Source organism: Beta vulgaris, chromosome 6 (genome assembly GCF_026745355.1).
Source record: "Beta vulgaris subsp. vulgaris cultivar EL10 chromosome 6, EL10.2, whole genome shotgun sequence".
NCBI lineage: Eukaryota > Viridiplantae > Streptophyta > Magnoliopsida > Caryophyllales > Amaranthaceae > Beta > Beta vulgaris.
In genome coordinates this window covers 17,563,243-17,578,617 of record NC_079207.1, presented here as the reverse complement: position 1 = coordinate 17,578,617, position 15,375 = coordinate 17,563,243, and the positions used below count along the sequence as shown (strand labels likewise).

General features: G+C 33.3%; 1 protein-coding gene across 1 annotated transcript in view; it reads right to left on the bottom strand.

Moving 5' to 3' along the window:
* Window positions 1-537: 537 nt before the first annotated feature.
* Window positions 538-15,375, bottom strand: part of LOC104896166 (uncharacterized) — a 28,046-nt gene continuing 13,208 nt past the window's right edge. The window contains exons 2-5 of the mRNA XM_048647149.1: window positions 4,025-4,091; window positions 2,865-3,000; window positions 958-1,059; window positions 538-699 (exon numbers count right to left, since the gene is read on the bottom strand). Coding sequence (XP_048503106.1) covers window positions 538-699; window positions 958-1,059; window positions 2,865-3,000; window positions 4,025-4,091 — 467 coding nt within the window. The remainder of the gene's footprint in view (window positions 700-957; window positions 1,060-2,864; window positions 3,001-4,024; window positions 4,092-15,375) is intronic.

Here is a 15,375-nt window from a genome sequence, read left to right as displayed (position 1 = left end):
GTTCTTGCTCTAGTTGACAATCTGCATCAGGGTAAAATATATATAGAATTGATGTTAAGCCATCTCTTCCACAAGACAACTTTACTACAATAACATCTAAAAAATATATGTTCATGTTCTTTAGTACCATTGGCACATAACAAACATGTAGTTGTAGGACAGATGCCAACATGAGCCAGTCTAGCAGAAGTTTGCAATCTAGCCTGAACTGCTAGCAAGCAAATGAAGTTATGTTTGGGTGTATTAAGTGTATTCCAGACTAGCCTATCCCATTAAACAATAGGCTTTACTCCTGCAATTTTCTCATAAAATGCTTTCATTGAATAATTAGTCATAGTGCACATTTCACCTTGACTATAATATTGCTTCATAAACTCTTTGGTAGAACAAACTTTCCTCCAGTACTAGCTTGCACTAGACTGAGGATGATAGTTCCACCACTCCTCATTATGAAGATAAACAAAACTTATCCACTGAATCCAAACATTATCCTGTTTGGTAGTCACAACCCAAACACATTTACCCATATTAGTAATATTACACAAAACAACATTCCTGATTCCAAGCCATATTCTCCCAAACATTATCCTGTTTGCTAGTACACAAATTCTCCCAAGCTATATTTCCAGGTTTATTGCTATAAGACTGCCCACTCCAAAGAAAAGCCCTGCAAAGCTTGACAACCTCCTTCAAAACACTCTAAGGCAGAATATAAATTTGGGACCATTATATATGAAGACTTAAGAGCACTCTATTAATGAGTTGAGCTCTATCTGTGTAAGAGATGTCTAGAGCTCCAAATTTTGATTCTGGCAATCATTTTGTCCACCAACACATCACACCGAGCTTTAGAAATTCTTTTGGAACAACTTGGGACTCCTAAGTACTTAAATGGTAAAGTACTTTGTGTGAAACCAAAGGCCATAACTAGTCTTTGCACATCAGCGTCCAGCATACCATACAATAGAAAGAACACTTCTTTTTGTTTGCTTGCAAACCAGAAGTATTAGAGAATAATTTGAAAGCTTGCATCATGAGGTATATAGTAGCATATTCTCCCTTACAACAGAGAATAAGATCATCAGTAAAACACATATGTGCAAGCTTGATGTCTTTACATCTTGGATAAAAATGAAATTGAGGGAGCTCAATCAATTTTTTCAAGACTCGAGATAGATATTCCATACAAATAACAAAGAGAAGAGGGGAGATGGGGTCACCTTGCCACAAACCTCTTTGAGATTTGAAGAAATCATGCATTGAGCCATTGATCATTAGGGATAACATAGGAGTAGTAACACACTCCATGATTAGATGTACAAACTCCCTAAGGAAGTTCAGATACTCCAAAATCTCTCTAAGAAAACATCAATCCACAGTGTCATATGCCTTTTGAAGATACAGTTTCATCATGCAACTTAGTGTTAGACGGATTTCCTTCCATAGTGTCTGACTAAGTCTTGGACAACCATGACATTATGCACTATGAGCCTTCCTTGAATAAATATAGCTTGATTCTCAAGGATTAAATCAGGTAGAATATTCTGACCAAGTCTGCCACTAAGGAATTTTGTTTTACATTTATACAATGTATTACAACAAGAGATAGGACGAAATTCACTTACATTCTTGGGACATTTAGTCTTTGAATGAGAGTGACAATTGTATGATTAAGCTATTTTAGCAATCTACCATTTTGAAGGACACCTAGAACATCATCTATTACATCATTACCAATAACATCCCAATTTTCCTTATAAAAAGAGGTCTCAAATCCATCAGGGCCAGGAGTGCACTCCTTTCTGCTTGTTATTCCATGTGTGCAAGTTCCATATACTGTTAATGTCTTCCATCTAACATTCCTGCATACAAGTTATTATATCTTCCATCTCTGTCTGCCTAACCATTGCACCAATGCACTCAGCAACAACCATCACACAATTGAAATCACCACACATGATCCAAGGATCTTGAGTATATAAGGATCTCAAATCCTTCCATAGCTCCTTTCTTTCAATACGATCATTAAAGTCATAGATGAAAGTACAATAGAAACCACTCATTCCACTGACAGGTGCAACATAGCAGTGCATAAATTGACTAGATGCAGCAATTATATTGACATGAAAACAACTAGGTTTCCAAGAAATAATTATTCTACCTCCTTTATGATAACTTGTATTACTCCCTCTGTCCCAAAATATAGTTCCCATTTCTATTTTAGGTGTCCCAAAATATAGTTCTCATTTCCATATTTAGTTCCACATTTTTTCGTAATTTGTCTAGAAAAACCGTGTCCCATCATTTATTTTCTCCTTGAAATCTGTTTTTTCCTTTGTTTATTCAACCAAAATGTTACAATTAATTCTCTTTCACCAATTATTCTCCACTATCTCTTTTAAAATCATCTTTTCCCATACAACATTTATTAAATAAACAAAAAATCTTTACTATTCCTCTTAGATTCTACTTGCATAAATTACCGTGAAAAAAGGGAAATGGGAACTATATTTTGGGACGGAGGGAGTAGATGAAAAATACCAATTAACAAACATGCTTTGATAAAGATCAACATGTTTAGTACTCTTTACCTTATGCTCCAGGAGTCCCACAGCCCTACTGCGTATTTATGAAGAAACATCTTCACATCATTCTGCTTCTTGGTTGTGTTAAGGCCCCTAACCTTCCAACTTAAAATTCTATCCATTAGGGGTGAGAGAGTCCCCTCCTTCCAATAATTTGGATCCATTTTCCACCGAATACTGCCCCAATTGTTGAAATTCCCCAATTTCACGTCCCTCTGCCCCATCAAGCACATTGAAACCATTTGTAGTTTATGTTGGTTGTGCTTGGGATACTCTAACCTTGATAGGCTTAAGAGAACGTTGAAAGCCAACCTGATCAAACTCAACAACTTTCTGAACAGGCACTAAACTAGGCTTTTCAATAATCAGTGGATCAGTTGGCTTTGGAACCCACATTTTCTTGGTTCTAAGCTTCCTACAATCAGTAGAAACATGTTACCCAACAACATTGATATGATTGCTCTGTCTTTTATCCAGAAGGGATCTGATATTGTTCATGTCCGGAAGGCCCTTGGTCATTCTACAATTATCACAGTATTCAGGCTTCCATTCATACTGGATTCGTACATCAATCTCCACGTTCATTCAAAAATTGAAGTTGGTCAGGCAACTTCTGCTTCATATTGACTTCAACCAATACTCTTGCATACTACAATTTATCACGATTCCTTGTGGCATCATCTCTCTTTAGAGGTTGGCCTATCTGCCTTACAATCTTAAACGCCGCTCTTTCCCCCCAATATTTAAAATTCAATCTAAGTTGAATCCAAATAGGCAAATAATGGAGTTCTTCCTTCTCCATATCCATTTTTGCATCCCATGGTTTCATGATTAGCGGCTTATTATAAAAAAAAATAGCCCTCAAGCACTTTATCTCTTGTGTCCATAGCCATAAATCTCATCAGAAATATCCATTCTTCACCATTACAACTTTATCGACATTAAACCCTTTCCAGATTCGTCGAATATAGCCTTCCATCACCTGAATAGGTGGATTAGCTCCAATCACATAGCATACTATAGTTAAGTTCCAGAAATCCACCTCTTCCTGAATATCTTCTAAGTTAATACTAATAGCATCAGATTGCTTAGTTCTATTCGAATTCAATAAAATTTATTCTCAACATCAGAATCCTCCTAAGCTTCCTCATTTGCAACATCATCAAATTATTGTAAAATTGGTACAGTTAACGTACCTATTTCCACATTTGATATTCGAGGTCGAGAAATCAATGTAGATGATTCCTGAATAGATTGCATCTAGTCATTGAAAGTATGTCTAACTTCCGATTGACCCTTCCAGTGTTGTAATGAAGTTTTTGGGGTTAGAATTTCATTCCCAAACCCAAAATCTAGAGCTTCAACACCCATAATATCATCAATCGATCTTGTTCAAAGTGCTTGAGAATCGGAATTAGGTCCTCTAGCTTTACTCATACCAACTCCATGATTTTTCCTTGATATTTAGCTCTGATTTTCCTTGCCATGGCGGTGGTGCACGAAAACCTATCGTGCACCGAGAGAAAACAGGAAGACTCCCCTATCCGCAACTCAAACCTTATGGTTGTGCATTCCCAAATTTCAATATCATGCTTTACATACCTCCACCTCTCCCATTTCCGCCATTCCTCCTAACCCCGTTAATGCACTTAATGACCGTATTGGAAAAATGTTATGTTAGAAGAATACAATCCTCTTACCGAAAATAAGACGTGGTTCCTACTACTTCGTCCTTCTAATGTTAACATTATTTGATCATTATGTATTTTTTGGCTTTGAAAGAATTTCGATGGTTCTTTTGAGAGGTACAAATCCCGACTTGCAGGGGACGACATAGCTCATCAAGAAGGTATTGCTTGTGATGATACATTTAGTCTAGTTGTGGAACCGACAACCATACATGCTGTTCTGATTCTAGCATTATCAAAATCATGGTCAATTCATCGATTGGATGTTAAAATGGTTTTTCCCGTGGCAACTTAAATGAAATTATCTAAATGTATCAACCCTTGGATTTCAAGGATCTAGCTCATCCTAATCATGTTTGCGTATTACGTAATTCTCTATATGGCGTCAAAGAGGCACCCAGAGCTTGGTATCAGCGTTTTATTGATTAAGTTACCGCCATCTGTTTCACTCATAGTCAGTATGATAATTCTCTTTTCATCTAAAGTCGTGGACATGACATTGCTTAAATCTTAATGTATGTGGATGATATTATTCTTTCTACTTCTTTAGATTCTCTCAGGTTTTGTATTATGCATGTCTTGGCTCAGCTCTAAATTTGCTATGAAGACTTGGTACCATTAAGCTATTTTTTTGACATTGTTGTCTCCCGAGATAAAATTAGTTCCGAGTCTGTTGCTCCAAATGATGATCCGACCAAGTATCGGCAGTTGGTTGGTGCTTTGCAATACTTAATTTTACTCGACCATACATCTTCTATGTTGTTGAACAAGTTTGTTTATTTATGCATGATCCAGAGGTTGAGCATGTGGAAGCATTGAAACGCACCCTCAAATACATTTAAGGCACGATTGGTTTTGGATTACATCTTTAATTTACAAATCTTTTATGAGATCAATTTTGTCTTTTATGGATGCAGATTAGGGCAGATGTTCTGACACTCGTCACTCCACCTTAGGCTAATGTATTTACGTGGGTGATAACTTGATTTCTTGGCAGTCAAAACGCTAACTCACATCATTCAGTTCTAGTGCAAAATTTGAATATTGTAGTGTAGCTAATGTTGTCTCTGAGTTATGCTGGATTCAAAATTTATTTCTTGAGCTCCGTTGTCCCATTCTGAAGGCAACACTGGGTTATTATGACAAAGTGAGTGTGATTTATTTAACTGGAAATCTTGTTCAACATCAACGCACTAAACACATTGAGATGGGCATTCACTTTATTCATGAGAAAGTCAAACGTGGTGAAGTATGTGGTCTTCATGTCCCATCATGTTATCAAATTGCAGTCATATTCATAAAAGGCTTACGCGCATTCTTTTTGATGACTTTCGGGACAGTCTTTGTGTTCGTCGATCTCTCGTTTCGACTGTGGGGTGTGTTACACTATATATAAAATCTTTGTAATCTTCATATTTTGGTAAATATTTTGTAGATGACCTTATTCGCCTTTAATTATCCCTAATCTAGTTTGTCTTTATATTCTTCTTAAGTAATAAAATGAGGCCAAGGCATTACATTCTTTCAAAAACAAAGTAATTCTTTTTTACTTCCATTTTTATCTTTTTGTGATACATTCACATCCTTCAAATCATGCAGGCAAATCATTTAGAATAATATACAAGTAAACATTATGAGCACAGTATGAATTTGTTTTGAACATATTGGATTATGTTAAAATACAAATTTTTAAAAAATTGTGAAATTTGTCGATAAATAGAAGTTTTGGTTATATGCTCAAAAGATATTCGTTCTCTGCGTACGTTTAATTCAAAAACTGTTACCGACATATATTGTCAAATTTATGGTGGTATAGGAAGATTAGAACCCGAGACCAATATAAATTGCATGTACACTCTTCTATTTTCTCTCTCATTAACATGTTGGAATTCTTCCGAACTGTAGTGTTTCCCCCCATTAAACATCAGAAACTAATTAATATCATATCAAACAGACAAAATAATATTATGTCATCAACCCAACAACATCATAACTAAACCTGAGATGGCACACACTATACTTTGTCTTAGATTTGCTCTTTTTCTCTACTCGACCCACCAACACATATTAAGTTTTAACTAACCTTCTCCTTTATGAAACAATTATTAGTTGAGTACATGTGATGATGTGAACCAAAAGAATTTTTACACATATAATTCAAGTACATAACAAAGATTAAAAATATGATGAATAAAAATGGTACTTCTATTAAATTAAAAAGAACGAAGAAAAAGGAAGCCAAGAAGCGATTTGCATGCTGACACGTCGTTCTATTACATCTTTTATGCGTCTATGGAATACAAACAATGGCCTCAATAAAGCCGCTAAGTTTGCAACTTGCAAGTGAGTGCTAGTCCTCTTACTGTATTTGTTTTTCCAAGCTAGGTCCAATAATGTCAAGGAAGAATTATTGCTACTCTCTCTAATATATTGATCTTACTAAGACATCAGATGATAAAATATCATAATATATTGCAATATGACCTATATCCACAAATAATTTCTAAGTCAACTTTGATGGCTTGCTTCTTCCAATCTACCGTGCTAGGTATTATGACTTATGAATAGGCATGGTCATTTACCTGATGTTACTATAATCCAAGCTAAGGACTTTATTCTGGTAATACCTACTGGTGCGGTCGTGCCACGCACATTATTTTATATTGAAGGTGATAAGTGATAACCAAGTTGTTATGATTTGATGCTTTAGAGATGAGTGATAATTAAGTTGTTAGAAACATAATGATACTTTCTAAATCTTGTTATGACTTGATAGCTCTTGAGTTTAAGAAAACGCAAAGTCTTATAAAAGACGGTCTCACATTAACTTAACGTGAGACCGTCCAAGTTCACCATTTCAGTAGCGGCGACGCAAAGATAACAGAGGAGAGAGAAAGACGCAACCAGAGTACGAACAGCTCGAGAAGACCAGTTATAGCAGCAACAAAGCGGTAACAAATAGCATAGTAGGTAGATATGACCCAACCATGGAGATCACCGCAACGCAGCCGCGACATCACTACACAGCACCGCAGGAGATATACGAGAGAGAAAAACAGGGACCAGGGTGCTAGCAGAAGCAATGGCGAAGCAAGGAGGAATGGTAGTGGCAACGAACAGCTCCGCCCTAGCTCTCATAGAGCAGCGAAGCAGCTACAGTATGGAGAGGGAAATTTTTAGAGGGAGAAAGAATGAATATGGGTTTTTTTTTTGTTGAGAAGGTATAAGTAATTGACAGCAAGCCAAAATTATGGCTTCTCCCTATCAAACCAACTTTAATTGTTCTTTCTAATTCTTCTTTCTAATTTTGTCATTTTCAAGTTATAGTTATAATTTTTCAATTAGTTAAGGAATTTTAATAATTAGCTACATATTTTTGGCTCTTAGTTATGGTTTTTTGATTCACATATAACTTTTGCTTAATAGTTATGAAATTCAGATATATATAGTTATGATTTTTAGGTTATTAGTTATTGATTGTGGTTAATAATTATGGTTTTGGCTATTAACTATTGTTTTCTGATAAATAGTTATGATATTTGAGTATTTAGTTATTATTATTTTTTTTACATTAGTTATGACTTTTTGTTCTTTTAGTTTCGATTTTTATGGCTAATAGTTTCAATTTAGAAAATAACTCAAAGATCATAATTATAGCATATGAATAATTTTTTATTAGTTTCATGAGTAACAATGATGCATGGTTTTATGGTTATAGTTTTGATATTTGGTTAACAATTATACTTTGAAGGTTGATGGTATGGACAGTCAATAGTTATGATTTTGAGGTCATTAGTTTTATTTATTGTATGCTTAGTAAACATTGTTTTTGCATTGGTTATTTGAGGTTGGCATAACTAATGCAAAGATGCGATAGTTATTTAAGAAAGAAAGAATTAGTGCATTAATTTTTTTGAGAAAGAGAGAATTATTTATGTTTGATATTGAAATTATGGCCAATAAAATGTATTATAATCTTAATTTTACGATAAAATTGATATACTTCAGCACTTAACTAATATACTTCAGCACTTAACTAATATACTTCAGCATTTAACTAATATACTTCAACGCTTAACTAATTCACCCAGAAGCAATTTAAGTCTAGCAAAACTAATAGGTGCAAGCGCTTAACTAATTCTACTACTGGTTTGATGCACACGCGTGATGTCAGCATGACATCAACGGTCTCACGTTAACACTAACATGAGACGGTCTCACCAAAAACCGACTCGAAAATTTAATTCTTTTGGTGAATATGACTAAGCTATGTTTATTATAATCAGTTCTTAGTTAAAATTATTATATATATGGAGAAAATATCACTAACGAGGATTAAAAAATTCACTTTTTTCGCTATTATCTTGGTCCTGCTGACTGAATATCATGAAAAATGTTTATGAAAGGGTAAGGTGAGGCTGTAATGGGATATAGTAAGTGTGTAGTTTACTTGCTTACTTGTTAGAGTAAGGTCGAGAGGTTTGTTGTGAGAAAACAGCTCTAATCTCGAAGGAAGCTACGATTGCACCTATAATCGCCAAAAGTTGGTCACGAAATCAGTTTGTCAGCAAGACAGGAAAGCCCGAGATTCAAATCCAAAACCAATTGGATGAAGTAGATAATTTCTTTGTTAAATAAAGGAAAAAATATTTTAGCGCACTTAATATGATGGATCCATCTAGAGCGTCTAGATCGAAATTTAATGTCTTCAGTTCTTATTTAGGGGTTCATCAGTTTTCTATTTCGACTTTTAGATACTTGATATTTGAATCTTTTTTTTAACAAGTACTTTGATTCTTTGTGCTTGCGCAGACTTTAGAGCTATTACTTATTGATCATGAAGTCAAACGTTGATGCAACTGTTATTCAAGATGATTGTATAGGACTTGAGGGTGTCGTGCGTACGTGATTGCAAGGGTGATGTTATGGCAACAATGTGCAGCAAGATATAGGAGACGTTTGAGGTGGATGTAGCCGAGGCTTTGGCCGGGCCCTTTGTGCTTTCTACTGCTCTAGAAGCTGAGCTAAGGAGCCTTATAATCGTGACAGATAATCTCAAGGTCTATACTCACTTGAAGAGAGGAAAAAGAGAGGCCTCAAGCTTTGGTACTATCATATCATATGTTAACATTTAACAGATCAATGTAAGGTTGTCTATTTCACTAATGTTTATATAGTTTGGAGAATAAGGTTGCTCATAACCTTGCCCATCTACGTAGAAACAATAAGGAGATGAGAGTTTGGCTTGAGGAAGCTTTGAATGATGTTTTGTCTGATGTGATCGCAATTTTATCTAGTGTGGAATGTATTTGAAAACTTTTCCCGTCAAAAAAAAAAACAAAGATCAACTCCATTCCCTTACGTGAATATGCTAACCTCATGGTTATGGTTGAGGATGTTGACAAGTTCACGGTATAGTGGACATAAACCTGGTCGAGGTTGTAGTTGAGAACGTGACCAAGATTGAATAAAGGGGTTTTTAAATAATACTTGTATTGTTTATCTAAGAACACTACAAAAAAAGAGTGAATAATTGTCATGATAGTAAATACAAGTACTTTTTGTAGATTTAACGAAATAACAGAAATAACGTAAAAACACAAGAGATTTTATGAATAAAACCTCAATCGCTTGTTAAGAAGTAAAAACCTCAAACACAAGAATTTATAGGCTCAACTTTTTCACTAATGGCAAAATCCTATTAATGCTTGAGTCGATACTCGAGTAAGTTCAGCAACACCTTCCCAACATACAACATGTCCCACAATAGTAGTCCTTCTCTTGAATTAACTCAAAGTCCTTTCTCTTGCTTCACTCAAACTCACTTGAATTCAAGATTTCACTCAAAATATCAACCCCAAAACAAATACTACCTCCGTTTCTTAATAAGTGCAACATTTCCCTTATTTGGAATAGTCACAATAAGTGCAACCAAGCTCAAAATGGTAAAAAAAAGTTCAATATTATTACAAATATGCCACCAAAAAGCAAGAGGGACCACAACTTTTTTGTTTCATCACTTGAATTACTCTACTTTATTGTGGTCCCAACTTTCTCTCTCTACATTCCTTGATATTCCCCCACTTCCTCTATGTTACACTTATTAAGAAACGGAGGAAGTACAAGATATCAACTTCTCGCGAGGACAAGAAACAAACAACTTAGGACAATGGCACTAGTTAAGAATTGAAATGGCAATGGCTCAATTGTTTTTGACAAGTGCACAATTCATAGCATTGTAACTGCTAAGTAAAATAAAGGAAATACTCCCTTCTTCTCTTATTAGTTTACCCACTTTTATTTTTGGGTTATTAGTTTATCCACTTTTTTTTTTTTTTTTGAAATATGGACCCACTAGTGTATATCATTTTAATTTCTTCTACATAAAGCATCATTTTTATTTCTATTTGTCACTACATACCCTTCCATTTCTTGGCACAAAATAAATTAATAAATTCTTTTTCTCTTCGGGACCCACATAATACTTCTCTTAACATGGTGTGTTTATCATTCAAGCTCTCTTCTAGTTTAGACACTATGCCACATTAGATTTCTACTAACTTTTTATTATTGAGACTCACACAAGATTTACTGCAGTTTGTAGTTTATCCCTTATACTCATGAAAATAAAAGTCGGACCATAGAAATAGTGATGTGACATAATTTATTTAGACAAGAGAAGTAATAATTTTATGGTACTATATAACTCATGTAAAGTATAGAGTCTCGAAGAAGATAGAGAGTCTTGATTTTCAAGACTCTTCTCAAGACTAAAGTAAAGTTTTGGACACATTTTTGCCTAAGACTCTCCAAATCTAAATAAAGTCTTTAGCTAAGACTCTCTTCAAAGACTCCAAAAACAGTTGTCCAAAGAAGTGGATAAATTAATAAGAGATGGAAGGAATATGTATCGTAAGAAAAAAAAAAAAAAACAGGAGAAAAATTAATCTACCCACTAGATAATCTAGCAACTTGAGATAGACATAAATTGGTAGTGGAAGCCAACTCAATAATGTAAATGAAATTTTCATTCTCTATTTGTAGTGGATGAATTACCCAATGGATCAATCAAGCATTTTTCCAAAATTAAAGTGTGTAAAGGTTACTCTCCAAAATAGATGTTGCTACTAACAAAAATTGGAGGAAGTTTATGTCTTGACGACAGTGAATATAGCCTTAGAAAGATCTTATGCTTATGAAGTCTTAAGGTTGGTCTCTTGTTCATTTGCACATATGATTTGAAGTAAATGCCTGAATTGTTTCCATATAAAAATAGCTAAATTTTATTTAGCGGGGTGAAGGGGGTTCAATGAGAACAAAGTGGGTCGAAGCATGTACAGAAAAGAAACTAAAAGTGAAGCACAAGAACAAAAAAAAGGCAAGCCAGCTAAAAAGGCGAAAGAAGAACGAATAATGAACTACTATTTTTATGTTTATCTTTTGGTTAGTAATTGTAACATAAATATATATATACTTTCCTAAATCCTACTTAAGCATATATATATGTAGTGGTCTAAATTGAGTTGCATCAACCAATATGCAAAGAAAATGTATTTTGTTGTTAGGAAATAACATTTCGTCCACTTCGGCATGCCAAAAGAATGATACGAATATTATATATAATGTATGCTGGAGCCTGGTTGATTTGGCTTATATAGTTATATCCAACCAACTACACTACATATAAATTAGATTTTCTTTGTATTATTTCATACTAGAATTTTTTGCACGTGATGTGTGCTTGAATTTTTTTCGAAACACAAACTCGATTTTCTTCGACATAAGAGCCAAAATTTAAACATTAGACATACGAAATATAATTGTTTTTAGTTGCAAAATTTGATTGGTTTAGTTTCTGTCACTTAAGTCTCTCACCATTCTTTTTTTTTTTTTTTTTTTTTTACTTTTCAAAGTTAAATTTTATTGAATTTATTTATGATTTCTAATATTATAATTTTTTAGTTGATTTTTGAATTAAGTACAGTACTTCATAAATTGTAAATAAAGTGGACACTTTGATTTCAAGTCAAGTTTTTCATAGATTGTCGTTTGTAAGTGAATTTTTAAGTTTTTGTATAGTTTCCTCATTTTAGTGATTTGAATAACGTAAATTATGCAATCTTATGATTTTAGTTGACTTGTGAGTGATTGTTATAATTATATTTTTGGTATTTTTGTTTGAAGCCTCCTTTGATTTGTAAGTGAATTTGTAACTTAGAATGGGAAAGGGGTAAGATAGTCTCTTCATTAGGGGACACAATAGCTCCCTCTTCCCTTATGTTGTACTTTAATTCTTGAATGATATTTTACATAAACCTTTTTACCTTGATAATTAATCGCTATTTAATACTCCCTCCGTCCCATAATATAAGTCCTGTTTCCTTATAAGGTGTCCCAAAATATAAGTCTTATTTCTATTTTCAATTAATAATTATACCCAAAATACCCTCATGAAAATAGTTTAATTCCCAAAATGTCATCATAATTTCAGCTTCCAATGCACCTTATTAATGATAAAATGGAATCTTTTACCTCATTAAACTCCTCTACACATTAAACCATGCAACATTAAATGACAATTTTTATTTTTTGTTAAAAAGAAAAAGCAATGTAAGTGTTTCTCAATAAAAATAATTTTTTCTATTCAAATAAAACAAGATTCCATTTAACCTTAATTCCCGCGTAAAAACAGAATCAGGACTTATATTATGGGACGGAGGGAGTAATAGAAAAAGATAGGTCCAAATATATGGAAAAATTTCATTATATATAGGAAACACTATAAAAAAGTAAATATTTTTTTTTCCTTCTCTAACATCTAAATTCTGATTTTAATACAAATAGACCTCTATTTTTTTATCATGACCCACCATTAATTGTGAATGGTTCTTGAGAATAGTGATTTGTAAGGGATTTTTGAAATATTTTTGTATGTATTGACGTTGAGGTTATTGTTTAGTTGATGTTAATTTTAAGTTTTAATAAAGTTTCCTGATTATTTGAGTGATTTGCGTGATTTTTATAACGTGTTATTCCTAATTGTATGAGCGATTTGTAAATTTCTTCTTTTAAGTGATTTGTGAGTGAGTGTTTGTAAATTAATTTTTCGGTAGTTTTCTTTGGTGCCGATTTGATTTTGTTTTTGTAATTTAGAAAGGGAAGGGGGCAAAATAGGCATTTCAAAAGAGGACACAATTGCTCCCCCTTCCCTTATACTCCCTCCGTCCTCTATTAGTTTACCCCTTTCTTTGGGGCACATTTGCCGAGATACTAATTTGAACCTTAATATCTCTAATTTTTGATAAGCAAAAATTACAAAAAGTTTATATTTGGATAATACATATTGAGACGAATCCAACAAGATCTCACATGACTATATTTTTCCTTAAATACAAATTACAAAAGATAGTCATAGTCATGTATGTGAATAGTGTCAAAAGTCAAAAGGGGTAAACTAATAAAAGACGGAGGGAGTATAATAGAAATATTTCCCATATTCCCATAATAAGCCAAAATAAAATATATAGTAGGCCATAATATAATCTTTTTAATATTATATATCAACTTTTGAAAATTTGTCGTTTTTCAAAATGAAATGATAGGAAAATTCTTTTCCTGGGAACACCGTGTTATTTTGGAAGGGAGTAAAGTCTCGTCAACAAAAAGCCAATGGGGAAGTTTTGTGTGTTAAAGAAATCCACACACTAGAAGACACATAATTTTGGGGTTTGGGGTGGCATAATGTCTTTAAATCATTAATTTGCAAGCATTTTTTTCTTTTCGAAAACACAATGTCTAATCGTATGGTACTACTGGATTCTTCCTCTCTATTATACCATATTTGTTGTTGCATTCCATAATTCAACATTATTGGTGCAATCTAGGATGAACAAATATGCTCATATTAATTAGCAAAAACATAGTGGTATACCTACCCTTAACTCTTAAAATATATGTTTACTCTTATTGAGTTATTTATGTTATATGACATTAATAATTATTTCGTTGAAATAATTGTCAGAAATAAGTCAGTTTTTAGGCATTCTGCTCAAAATAAGTTAAATTTTGGATTAACTATAAATAAGCAAAACTTATAAGGGTATTATCTTTTAATGAATTCAACCGTTGAACACACTATTATTGTAAGCTACTTGTCCACGTGTCTAATCTTTATTGGTGTATGTTTTCGATTTTAATTTTATTTAAATTCTAAACATTAATAAAATAAAAGAATAAAAACAAACCCATTATCTTTTGATCCTTTCACATCCAAAACCCCTCAGTTCTCCTCCCCACCCTTTGTAGCAACCCCAAATTACTTACTTTAAAATAAATAATTAAATAAATAATATTTGAGTAATTTAGTAGTATCACCGTCACCACGCTACGTGACTAACACGTTTTTAGCAACCAACTACTAACTAACAAAATAACTTGCAGTGCAAAACTTTAATCAAAATAATAGTAACTCTTTATTACTAGAAATAAATATTGTATCAGACTCAAAACAAATAAAATATCCTAATCTATGTGAAGATCCTCTTCCTAATATACTCCTAGGGGTGCTAACGAGTCAAGACAACTCGCAAAACTATTCAGATTTGGCTCGGTCAACGTTGGCTTGGAGGAGCTCAATTCGAGTTCGGGACCGGCTCAAGATCTCAAGAGTCGAGCCTGAGCCAAATGGAGTTTACCTCGAAAACTCACAAACATGTTATATTTTAATTTGTAATCCAACTTGACCTCTACTCCACTAGACACTAAAGTCCCACATTGGTTAAAAAAACAAGTACCAACTTTATTTTCTTTATTAATACCTACTACTCCTTACCTCAACTTAGAGTTTAATTTTGTACTTCATTGGTTGGAAGATAAAATTCATACTCTATTTTCTTCACAAAATGAATGAAGTATATTTTTATATATTTGATTATTTAATAATAGAAATATTTGATAATTAATTATTTAAATGCACTTAGAGTCTTATTACTACAAAGTTGGAATATTTTAAGACAAAACATGAAGTCCCACATCGAAATTTTACTAAATTTAAGAGGGAAACCAATGTATTATAGCATATGTAGGGTGATTTTTTTTATTTA